A 13221-nucleotide genomic window follows, 5' to 3' on the forward strand; every position below is an offset into this window, starting at 1 on the left:
GCAGGCTGCAGGACTAAGGGTGAAAATATGCATTATAATTGAAGCCAACAGATTCATATTTGTTTTGAAACAAAATGCTGACGAAATTCTTAGTCATGATTTCTTTGTCCATGTTTCTGTTTTATTTAATGCTAGTTAAATGTTGTGAAAAATTGATCAGAATTACTTTAGGTTTTCCTTAATAGTCAGAGTTAATACTAGTTCTGTACAGAATGTAATGAGCTATGCCAGTCAAAAATCCATTTTTTTTTCTCATTTTACAGGGTGATGTGAGGGATTATGATGCAGTGTTCAAAGCATGTGAAGATGCTGACTGTGTTTTTCATGCGGCTGCATGTGGAATATCAGGATTAGAACAAGCAAGTACAATTTTCCTAACGTTTTCTTTTGTTATTCTTATGAAAGTAAATATTTGTCTGCATGTAGTAAAGCATGTAATTATATGATATTTATGTCAGACAGAAGTTAAGTTTATAAAGATAAGTAATCCATACAGGCAACAAGGGAGGTATTCCTTAAATAATAAATGTCAGAGCATTAAACTGATGTGCTGCACTAAATACTCAAAATGAGGTCATAGAATTAATATCTTGGGTAAGAATGTATGTCCTTTTTCTCTAGTCTGAAGAAGTGTGACAGTATTGCTCTAGAACTAATGCTGATGCATTTTCTTCTTGTAAACTCAGAGTCATAAGAAAATAGACCAGCAACTCAATCTAGTTATGCTAAATAACAGTGATATTCACAGAGGGTGGTATTAAAAAAGTTATGAACCTACTATTTTTTTTCTGGGAACTGGATAGATTGCCACTGGAACAAGAATATGTGAAACTTTTCGAGGAGCATAACTCCTGCCTGTACTTCCTGTTTCTGTATTATGGATTATCTGGGGTCTGACAAAAAGCTTGAAGCATTGTAGTTTCCTTTCAGATGCACTTTATCTTTCATTTTTCAACTTTATTCATACACTGAACTAGACAATAAAAATCACAACTACTAGAAATGACTGTATGTCAGAAGGACAGAGAACTGTAACATAGGTATCACAGAAAGGCCAGAGTTGTTCTAGATCTGGAAATCGTGACAATTGTATGTTGAATGTGACTTGTTCAATTACTAAGATCTTATGCAAACTCTATTTCTAGCTTCAAAAGAAAGATCAGATTGAGTCCATAAATGTTGGAGGCACAAAAATAATAATTGATGGTATGTACCTAGATTTTCTTTCTTTGTGTCTGTTCCAAGCCATGACTTAAATAAAGCTTGTAACTGGATGTTTCCTGTATTGATCTGACAGTAAAATGAGTCTCTTCTCTCCCTCCTTTCAGAGTATGATGTAAAGCTAGGTGTACAGGTCCCATTAAAACCGGTAGGTTTGCCACTGGTGTGAATTTGTGATAGGTTTTCAACCTGGACTTCATTCTTTGGCAAACCAACTTAAACTCTTACATGTACTTGTTATTTTTTCCCATTACTCCACATAATTTTCTCATAGAAATATCATAAGAGATATTGTACTGTTTGTTGTGTATTTGGTAACAGGAGGCATAGCTGTGCTAAGTATATGTAGCTATTATTTGTTCACATTAAAATAGAAAATTTTCTGTCCTTTCTGAGTATCTGCCTGAATATAATCCCCTTTTATTATATCCTGATTTTATAACTACTGTTTCTGGAAAATGTTAGTAGATTTCTTTCTGTATATTCAATTCCATTCAGAACATTTCAAAATGTAAATACAAAAACTCCTTTCTCTTTGTTTTTCCCTCAAGAACCAAATGGGAAAAAAAAATCAAAAAGCAAACTGTGAAGAGCAGTTTTTATTTAGATCCATTTTCATGCTGCCTGTGGGTTATGGATGAGAAAAAGGCAGAAATTAGAGTAAAATGGTAGGCACATAAGACACTAAATGAGTTAGAGGAGGTCGTCACATTTTCCCTTCTTACCTCAACCTTTGGACCCACAGAAACAGGTCATGTCAAATTTCCATAGGCTCCCAACAAAGCAAGAAACTGGGAGGAGCATGAACCTGTTAATCTATATTTTAGTACTAGATATTATTATTGTGTTTTGTTCCATATATTTACAACTTAGTAATTGCATTAATTATTTTGAAAATGAGCCAATGAACCAACTGGACTTACTGGTCTATAAAGTCTAAAAAATTACTGACTTTGCCTATTAGTTCACTTAAACTTCAGGAGCATTGTTAAATCAAAAGGAAATTTATGTTATTCAAGTTTGCAATGACATGCATGCAGAAGAATTTAGACATAGTATCTTTACACCCAACTGGAATCCATAATTAAGATGTTGTTTTGTAAAGAATAATTTCATTTGTATCTTGGGTACTACTAATTATACACTAACAATATATATTTCCTGCTAACACATCACCTGTCGCTTAGGAACACATTGAGGCCAGTGCAGTTGTGGGGAGGGTTAGCACATTTTCTGATGTCTTTACTTACCTGCAGAGATGTCCACAAAACTGTGGTGCAAGAAGCAGTACTGCTTTCTGCTCACTGCTCATGTAAGGGCAAAAATCATGGTCCACAGACAGGCTGCTCTCTACAGTACTACCCCTACAGAAAGAAGCAGGGAGTTTTCCAGTGCTGTTTGATCACAAGAAATGTTCTTACTCATCTCCTTTTTATTCAGTTTGTAAAATGAGCATGTTTTAAGAAATGTTTCTGAAGTAAAGGAGGAATTTTTTCCCCCCACCAAGATAATTCATCTTTCCAGCTGATGACTACAACCCACTGGTGATATGATAGTTGCAGGTACCTAATCATAAAACCACAATATGTAATATTTATGTAGCAGATATTTGGGATGAAAAATTCTAGCTGAATGAGAGATAATGCTACATTAAATGATAACCTAATGTAAAAATGAAAATATTTTTTCTATAAATATGTTTTCAAAAAGAGAAGCTGTCAGTTCATGTGTTGTTTCTCACTCTTTATTTTTGTTTTAAAATAATTCATTTTGTATACCCTTGCAGTCTGCAAACAAAGAAATATCCCTAGACTGATATATACCAGTACAGTGAATGTGGTATTTGGAGGGGATCCTATTGAAGAAGGAGATGAAGAAACTGTGCCTTATTTTCCACTGGAAAAGGTACTTTGTTCCTGTGATGACATGGCATTTACTGTGCTCTCAAGGACAGACTATGTGACAGTTGTTCTGAGAGCAGAAGCTGTTTTACTGTAGATCACATCAAATTCCATGGCATTAATTTTCATTAATAAAAACTGACCCATGATTAGTGAAGAAATACTGAAATCATAGTAGCTTCAATCTGCTATAACTAGACAGATGTGAGATACCTACAAACGCTTTTCTTAAAGTGACTGTGACATTTGTCAAGAGTATTTTAAGGGGAAGGGCTTTCAGGGGCCTTCTGCTATATAAATACTGAATATTATGGCCCCTGTTGGCCTTTGCGTTGAAGAATATTGTTAAATATCAAATTCTAGATCTTTATCATGCATATTTTTGCTTCTTGGAAGTTCCCAAACCTTGCTTTTGTGTTGTAGGCAAGAAGGTGGTAGTTACAGTCACCTCAGGGCTGCTTTGAAATACCATTTCCTTCTTTACTGTGATCACGTAGGAGCTGTTTTCTGCCTGAAAGCTGAAGCTAAATGCATTCTGGCCACTCTTCCCATTTGTTCTTTCCTGCTCCTAGCACACTGCCTGCAGTTAAAGGCTATAATTTTAGAATGTGCATCCTGTGTCTAGGAATCCCAAACAGGACTGACTACTGCTCTGTTGGTGGCTCCTGAGATACTTAGTTGGGTATGACTGTTGGTGCACAGCCTGCACAGCACCTCAGACTCCTGAGAAAGTGCTTCAGGAACTTGCTGCATGTGTCTGAGCCCTAATCATGGCATCACCTGCAGGTGACCATGTCATAGCAAGCAGCAGAGGTAGGTGGGACATGAGGGGACATGGAGCAGGTGATTAAGCCACCGGAGAGTAGAAAAAATTTCCACAGTGAGATTTTTAAGTGTGATTTAATATAAAGTATGGGAATAAAAAATTCCACAGATACAGAAATAGCTTTGTGTGGATAGTTAATTGTTAAACCAGCAAATGCTGTGTCCAGAATTCTGTTGTTTGAATACACTCGGGTGCAATTTTTAAAGTTAATAGTAAAAAATACAGCTGGGAGAGAATTTTTTATAACTTCCCAAATAGGAATAAAGAATTCAGTAAGAAATTGAAACATTTTTAGGAAAGTCTGACTCTTTAATTTCATATTTAATTTACTGTTTTAAAAAAAACTTTTTCCAATTAAAAAATGGTTTCTCAAAATAAAATTATCTGACCCACCAGAACATCTGGCTTGATATTAAATTTTCCAGTACATACAGCACAAGTGAGTTAATTAAATACTTATGGAATTAAATTCATTCTGAAGCTAAACTTGTGCAATTAAAATGCAAGTCTGATAAGTTTCTTGCTATACTTGCTATATCTTGTTATTTCTAGTTTGGTTTTACTTAGCTGTGTACACACTGGCTAAATTTAAATGTTATCAGATATAAACAGTAAGTTTGCCTTTACAGACACAATAATGTGATTAAAATGTTGATCATATGCTGCCTTTCTTTATAGCAATTTAATCACTACTCTAGAACAAAGGCAATTGCAGATCAGATGATTCTTGCTGCTAATGGAACTTTGCTCAAAGGTACATATAAAATATTTGTGGGTTTCCTATCATTACTAGTGCTAATGGGTATTCCATTCTCTGGTTACTCATCTATCAATAACTAGTATACTTTAACTGAAATTAGAAAAATTAGAAAAAAGGTCTGTATGTGGCAAGGGAAATATTTCTCTTTGGTTTTATGTGCCTACTTTGTTATTCCTACTGATTTCTCTCACCTGAAAAGCTGGCAAACGTTAATTAGGTGGGGATTCAATTTTAGCATCCTTGATTAACTACTGAGCAAATGCCCACATCTCTTAGACTTCCCCACATAAATGGTGTAATTGTGCTTATTCTCAGGAGTCAGAGGGGTCTGCTTACTGATTCATGTGTAGAGCTTAAAGTATTCATTTTGGTTTAAAATAGTCTAACTAATTTGAAAGCCTCTTAGAGACCTTTTCCTTTCCTTTGTGATGGCACTGAGCTGCAAACAAGCAAGATGTCTACATGCAGCAAATTGAATGATCTTCCAGTATTGCATGTGTCTACAATAATGGACAAATATGTGCGTTATAAACTTATATCTATAATAAATAGCAAAAGTCAGTCAAGCAGGGGGCATATCTTTAGGAAAGTTTGATTTATTCTGTTCTTATTCAAACACTTCTGTGGTCAGAGGGATTCAGTTCCTCAGTTCCAAGCCAGGATCTCTCACTACTACTGAATTCAATTTTATACAGAACTGAAAGCAGGTTGCTAGGAAGCCTAATCCCATAGAATGGTCAGACTGATCCCTTACTTTCACAGTGTAAAATTCAGATGACATATGGCAGCCAAACATTGATATCCAAGCTATCTGAAAATATTTTGTTCTCTCTCCAAGGAGGGGATAAGCTCCATACTTGCGTGCTTCGTCCACCAGGCATATACGGACCAGAAGAGCAGCACCACCTGCCACGAGTAGCTGTATGTGTTATGTAGTCAGCTCTAGGGGACACTACAAGTGGTTGTAAGGGCATAACACAAGTGGAAGTGGCTTGATTACAGCTCTTGATAATTCCGTCAGGAAGACTGTTGTGAAAGTTTGGTGGCAAGTCATACGATGCAAGATAACAAATAGCACTGCAGAAATAACAAGAATTGAGCTGTACTTTTAAGTGAAAAGAAAAAATGCAAGGCTGAAATGCCATAAGAACTAGGTTTGTGTTGTTTAAGGGATATACTGTCTTTTAAATGTGTACTTTCATTTCAGCCAAATGTTATGTCACCATATTTTATCACTGCATAGCAGTCCACAACAGTCCTTGATTTATAAACCCATCAACTAGTTTGGAGTTTTTTTTGTGACTCATTTCCTGTGCTGTAATTGTACACAAATACAGCAAATTCTGAAGTATTTGGGCTGAGCCAAAATGAATATGTTAAACTGCAAAATAAAAGAATAACATAGTTATTTTGTGTTTTCTATTTCTACAGGTAAATATCCAGCGTAGACTATTTAACTTCAAGTTTGGGAATCCCAAAGTCCAGATGAACTGGGTTCATATAGGAAATCTAGTACAAGCTCACTTACTAGCTGCTGAGGCACTCACCTCTGAGAAGTGTTATATAGCTGTAAGTGAACAATAAGTAAACATTGTGTCCCAGCAGCTTTAGCTCTCAAATAGGTTTATTTTTTCATGTTTTAAAATCAAAGATGCTCCAAAAGGTTGTGTGCTAAAATACCAAAAATGGTGTGTGGCTCTGTAAGCACATGGACAGTAAAAACATTCTGCTAATGTTTTGATGCTGGTTTCTTCTGTTTTGAAAATGTATCTTCTCCTGTCTGATAGGAAGAAATAATATTTTTAACAAGATTAATATAGTCGCCATCATGCAAATTTATATATTCTGGTATTCTTTTGAAAATAGATTCTGATTCTAGATGCATAGAATTTACAGCAGCCATTCTGATGCATTCCAGTTTCATTTTCAGGGTAGAAAATTCCAAATGGAGATGTATAAAATTAATGGAAAATTTTAAAACGTTTTTCTTGTACTGGTCCTAAAGGCTGCAACAAGCAGAGGACTTTGAAACATTATAAACCTGTTAGTGCTGTAGCAGCTGCTACATTCACAGCTCCTGAAGGCTTCAGCTTCAGTCTATCGGTAGGAACGTATAGGCAACAAGTACAGATACCTCTGAAGACTTCTCAGTGTGCTGTTAACTCGTTAAGTGCTTGGGAGCTATGCAGCTGTTTTAGAATGATATCCTGCCCAGACTCCCAGTGTCTGCATGGCTGCTCAGGTGTTCATAGTGCTCACGGCTGGACAGACTTCATTCAGAGCACAGCTGTCAAGCAGGTATGGTCTGCACATTCTGAAAGCTGGAAAACGATAGACTGGAAGCTAAAAGTGGTTTCAGGCACTGTCACGTGCCCCACAGAATATATATACTGAATTTGTTTTCATCAGAAAATTGGCCACAGTTGAAGCTTGACCTCAAAAAGCTGCGTTTATGAAATGCTGTCGCTGTTGCCACTTCTGTTTGACTCAGGAAGATAATTCTGTCCCCTGCATATTCTGAAGAACTTAACACCCTTAACAGTTAGGTTACTACATAGTGAAATCAAGTTTTTATCTATGTTACCCCATGGTTAATAATGAGTAGCTCTACTACCCATGGGTTTACCCAAAAGTATGAGACATGTTGGAGATCACAGTGGAATCCAGTGCTGAGCTGATTTGTGTACATTCACCATAAGGATGCTAGCGTGTTACTCATAAAATCAAAGAAGATAGGTAGGTAAGAGAAAGAAAATGCCATCCTATGTATAATGTTTTTGTAATTGTTTTTCTCTCCTCCTTTCACAGAGTGGTCAGGCGTATTACATACACGATGGTGAAAGCGTGGTGTTTTCTGAATGGATAGTCCCTTTAGTATGTATTGCACACACATCTAGCTCTAACGCACCACGCGGGCCCTATCCATGCCCTTAACTAAACGACAATACTAACTAAATGAAGTTCAATGCACATTAGCTACTGGATTATTTAACATTAAAGTCAGTCCTGTTCTCCCTACATATCCCAAAGTTCTACTGACTGTAAGGGAAGTTCTGGATATGCATAACTGAAGTTGGGCCCTTACTGTTTTGAGAGACTTTAGTTGAGAAGTATAGAACCTGTTACAGAACAGCAGCATTTCTGTAAAGTAAGCTCACAGTGCACGAAAAGTTTCACTAGTAGCACCTGGGATGCCTTTTATAACTATTGTTTATTTCTGTGTTCTGCCATCAAGTACAGCACAAAAGAGAAGGACATTTAGAATAGCATCCTGAAAGCTAAAAAGAGGCAACATTATATTTTCAGAAGCACGAGGCTGGGATCTTTAGCAGCATGCTAACATTCTGCTACTGCAATGCCAACACAGAGAAGTCTTCAAGGAAAATTATTGCAGTAGAACGATGGGCCTGTATCTAATGTAGTTAAGTATTCCAGCCTCAGTCACTTGCCTCTCAGAAATAGCTTTGTTCCCCCTTTACCATCTAATTGCATTTGAAGGGTGGGAGGTGGGCTCTGAAGAATGAATAGTGGTTTTCAATCACTTTTTTTTACTACTGGTATTGATAGAATGATTAGCTGGAAAAAAAGTTTAGATACATATTTTATCAAAATTGATTTTTCCATTTTCATGCTTCATTGACATGCTCAATTTGGTACAAATGCTCTGTTATTCTTTCCTTTTATACCTTTCCAGTTTGAAAAATTAGGCTACAAGAAACCCTGGATACATATTCCTGTTCTCCTGGTTCATATAGCAGGTAAAAATAATAAAATACAGAATTATTGTGGTATTTAATTTTTAATTTGTATAACGGTTTTAGAAAATGCAGGGACCCAAATTGTAATTATATAATTTAACATTATGCTAATTAGTAATAATTGCTTATGCCATTTGGCATTAATTATACCAGGTAAAGTTTAAAGGCTATTCATGAACTGAGTACATCATGTACCTTATAAGTTAAACACTGTCTTCTGCCACCTTACTTGCATCCTCTGATACCAGTAGGAATTACAGGACATGCAGTGTCAACATGTCAGTTTTATTGTTATCCAGTTGTCTCATTCAGTAACTTTCTGTTTCACAGCCATTGTCATGGAATATCTGCACCTGATACTGAAGCCGGTTTTTAACTTTACACCTTTCTTGACAAGAAATGAGGTAAATACATAGAAAGAATGTTTATATATTTCTGGCCAAAATTCTAGTGAAGTACATGATGCACTCTTTGGATGCAGACAGGACTGTCTGCATTAGAGCTCTGTTTTTCTGGTTAGGGCATAGTCCATTCAGGGCTTACACAGTCACTTTGTAGCCTGATTGTTCCACACCATCCTGGCCACCCCTTATAAAATCATCAGAAATTAGTCCTTCTTGAAGATTAGGTGATCCAGAAAAACATCCTAGAGGTACAAGACAGAGCAGCTGACATGAAACTGTCACAAAGAGGAAAGCAGGCTTTACATTTTCATTTCTAGTTCCATGCTGTGGAACTACTTGTGAAAGGAAGGTGGTCCAGGAGTACAGAGCAAGAGCCTCAGGTCAAAGTGATAGCAATAATTAGAAAGTCCACTAAAAATAATTCTAAATTGAAATGAAAAGATAGTAGTCTCGGGAAAACAAAAAAAAAACAACCAAACAAAAAGCTTCTGAACAAATTAATTCTTATCTAAGTTATGGTTTTGTACAATATTATGATTTTATAATATAAGCCAAAATGCTTTAACTGCTTTACGACCTAGTATCTTACTGTATTGTAGCATGTAGCATAATAGGACACTGAAGGAACCAAATGGACCTCATTAACTTCTGCTGTACCTTTTCAGTTATTCCACAATTTACCAATCTGATTTTATGCTTACTTCTACATTAGTTCTATATCTGAAGCAGAAGTCATTGAGACTGTGCAACTTAAGCACTTTCACAGGTAGTATGCATTCAGAGAAGGAGGATGTAACTCCAGTAGTGTGTGTTTTCCACTCCTTAGATCAATGCATTTCTGCAAAGTAGAGAAGCTGCACCGCTCTCCAGTAATGCATTTATCCACTTCCATGGCCCATCTCTCTGTAAGGAGGAGCTAGGTTTGAGAGAAGCATGCGGATCTGTTGCATGGGATTTCCCTAGTTCTTTATCTCACATTCACAAGTGAGAAATTTGTGTCACAAACTCCTTCTGCACCCAGTCCGTTGAGCTTTGGTTCTTTCTTTACCTGTCAGCTACATCAGCTCATTTTGTTAGCTCTGGCCAGAGTTGGATTCCAAAATGCATGCATTTTTGCATGTCTGTCTTTATTCATGTTTTTAATTCCACTGTAATATCACTGGTGACATATTTTCATCCAAGTTTTAAAAAATCAGATATTGAAGTCACTTCTGTAACTGTCCGTTTGGATTTTAGGTGTGGAACATGACTGTCACGCACACTTTCCGCATAGACAAGGCCCGAAATCAGCTTGGTTACAGACCGGAGAAATTCTCTTTTGCCGATTCTGTGGATCATTATCTTAAAACGAGACCCACTTGCCAAGAAGATCATACATTCCTTAAAATGGTGTTTGCTTTTGGCATTTTGTTAGGTTTCATCTTTCTTTCTTTCTTCTAAAATTAAATAACTACCCACCTGTTGCAGAAAACCTAGTTTTATTTCTGAGTATTAATGATCTGGTCATAGTACATTCCTCAGTCATTACAGACTTTATTATTATTATTGTTATGATAACATCTCTTTGATTGCATTAAAATCAACCAAACAAAACCCCACAAAATTGTACAGATCAGGATCCTGATCCTGACAGATCAGGAAATGTTCCTAAAGGACAATGCAGTGTCATAAAATCAGAGGAGTTCACTGCTAACGGGTACATTTAATGGGTCTTCATTAATTGATTGCTTCCTGCAAAAATAGTTCCAGAGGGTAAGAAATTGGAAGAAGAGGAGTCATTGTAGGACTGCAGTGCTGTAACAGGTGCAATAGCTCCAGTGAAGAAAAAGCTGACTAAAAATCCTCTGAGGAAGCCACTGCTACAGCTACTGTACATTAGTATGAGGAATTACAAAGACCTGGGAAATAGTACCGAAAATATGAAAAGCAGATATTTATACATAACAGGTGCTAAGAGGAATGAAAGTCTTATTTATGTAAAGTAGTTTTGTTGTTCAAAAGCTTTGTAAAAAATGTAATAACATTATGTGTTTGTAAATCAAATAATATTCTTTCAAGCCAATAAAAAAATAATAACTGAAACAAACACTGTTTTTAACGAGGCAGTGGGAAGTGGGAGGGAGGGGAGGGCACATGAGACCTTGGAGTTCAACAGCCTGTTTCAGCTGCCTTGCCTTGTAAATGAAGGTAAGTCACACTGTCTGTGATCGTGTTCCTGTGCTGGCACACTCTCTTCGTTCAGCGAATTGCCATTTCAAGGGGAGCAGGCAAGCCAAGTGCCAAGACCTGAGTGAAGATCCAGCCTCTCTCTTTTCCCCTTTCAGGAGACATGTTAGTTGCTTCTTGGGTGGATTGTACTACTTGAGCTACATGTGCTACATGCGTACTACATGTACACGTAGCACATGTAGCCCCGATAAATTTTCATAAGGCTACCTCTCACCAGGGTTTTCTCAAGGAGCAGCTCTACTCTTGCCAGGAAGCAACTGCTCCCCCTCTTCCTCCCCCCACCCCGTGTGAATCAAGAGAGCTGTACTTGGCAGGGTGGGTCACAAAAGAGAGTGACAGGAGAGCTTTGCCATCCGATTATCTCCACTATGTATTTAGCTTGTCTTTGTGTTAACAATTTACAGGATTTTTAAGACCAGTAAGCTTAAGGAGATGCTCTCATTTTATCTTTAAATTTGCAGGGCACACAGGACAGCTTACAGCAGCCCTACGAGAATCAAATATTACAGGTAAAGCACAGCATACAGTGGCAGGAAAATGTGTGAGCAACCACAGCTACCACTGAAGCTAATATGAGCAAAGATTTGTTTCTCTTTTTTTTTTTTTTTTTTTTCCCCTTTTTTTAGACAGGTAGTTCTGTGTTCAGTGAAAGCAGTAAAGCCTGGTCTTTTACAGGCTTGCATTTGGAGATCATCCTTGTCCATAAAAACTGAGCTCACGCTGTCCATCTTCCCTTAGCAGAGGCACTGCTTAGCCCTTTCTCCTATTCCTGACTCCCTGTTGTCAGAAAATGTGAAGAAATTCAGTATACATGAGAACTTTACCCAAATTTGATTAAAACTGGTTAAATTCACAATTTACCAATGCAGAGGTGCAGCTGACTGACCCATGAGCAAGCACTGCAGGGGGAAAGCAGAATAGAAAACCACAAGTGTAAAGTTACTTCCCAGCCCGAGTGTTTTAACTGTATGCAAACATTCCATTTGCTTTTAAATTAGTTATTTATGAATCTTTCATATATTTTTATTAGACTAATAGCTCAGGACTCCATCCCAGATGACACCAACATTCAGAAGAGATGTCAGGCAGTTGGCTGCAGCCCTGCGAGAAGTGCAGGCTGTGTGTGGTGTTTTTTTGGATGCTCCTCAGTAAGGACTAACCAAGGAATTCTCTGGCTTTGTGCTTGTGAGTCCCCAAGGCGCCCAACCACTCCAGCCCTGTAACGGCAAACCTCTGATTTGTTATTTCAGGTAAGAGGCTTTCTACATCAGGACTGACTAATACTAATTGGCTTCATTCACTTGATTCATTATTAGAAATCCAACATTTGAAGTTTTAAGACAACTTTTAGTCTCAGTCTGGAGTAGCCAGCTGTCTCACTTCTGTCAGTCTTTACCGAGTCTCAATTTAAGCTAGCTATTGTTTGAGTTACTGATGCTCCAACATAATTGCAAGTGTGTCTTTAAATGATTAAAATTTAATATGAACATTCAGACATGGCACAGCTATAACAGAAGAGGTAAATGTGTTCAAAGTTTTTTTGCCTGGAACAGGCAACTCTGAAATTCTGCAGCCTTTTGACATCCTCCCAGGCACGAGTGACCACAGAGCTGACCAGAGACCTGCTGCCAGCTCAGGGGTGCGGGGACCTTAGTGCCTATTTGTTTATGATTACGTTCCCTCTTCGGGGATTCCAGCTCTTTTGCAGGTGTTTCTGATGCTCTGCATCTCTCTGAGCCATGTCCTGCCACCGACTATCCAGCTGGTGATCCAGAGATGTTGTTTTTTTCCTGAACGACCCGTTCCACAGGTGTCTCAGTGTGGATGGAGCCCTAGCCACCGACAGGATGTTTTCCCGCAGCGGTCGCGGCTGCACGGAGGCACATGGAGGTAAGAGCCACCAGAGGTGCGGTGGGGACCCAGAAGTGCTGCGGGATGCTACGGGACCCGAGGGATGCTGCGAGAACCCGGGAATGCTGCGGGATGAGTAGAATCCCAGGGAATGCTGCAGGATGAGCAATACCCCACGAAGACTCTGCAAGATGAATGGGACCCAGGGAGTCTGTGGAACGAGCAGGACCCCGGGAGGGTTGTGGGGGCCCACGGGGGCTGCGGGGCCCCA

At 38.1% G+C, this 13221-nt stretch overlaps 1 protein-coding gene across 1 annotated transcript; it reads left to right on the forward strand.

The window, feature by feature from the left end:
- Positions 1-263: 263 nt before the first annotated feature.
- Positions 264-13090, forward strand: LOC103768538 (putative short-chain dehydrogenase/reductase family 42E member 2; the record flags this gene model as incomplete). Its single annotated transcript, XM_008935685.1, has 11 exons — positions 264-359; positions 1146-1206; positions 3008-3126; positions 4627-4702; positions 5547-5629; positions 6140-6277; positions 7517-7582; positions 8403-8466; positions 8797-8870; positions 10107-10279; positions 12910-13090. Coding segments are annotated over 11 exons (1131 nt in total), but the record flags the coding sequence as incomplete, so codon positions are not given.
- Positions 13091-13221: the final 131 nt, after the last annotated feature.

This window comes from Merops nubicus, unplaced genomic scaffold, assembly GCF_000691845.1.
Source record: "Merops nubicus isolate BGI_N331 unplaced genomic scaffold, ASM69184v1 scaffold53740, whole genome shotgun sequence".
NCBI lineage: Eukaryota > Metazoa > Chordata > Aves > Coraciiformes > Meropidae > Merops > Merops nubicus.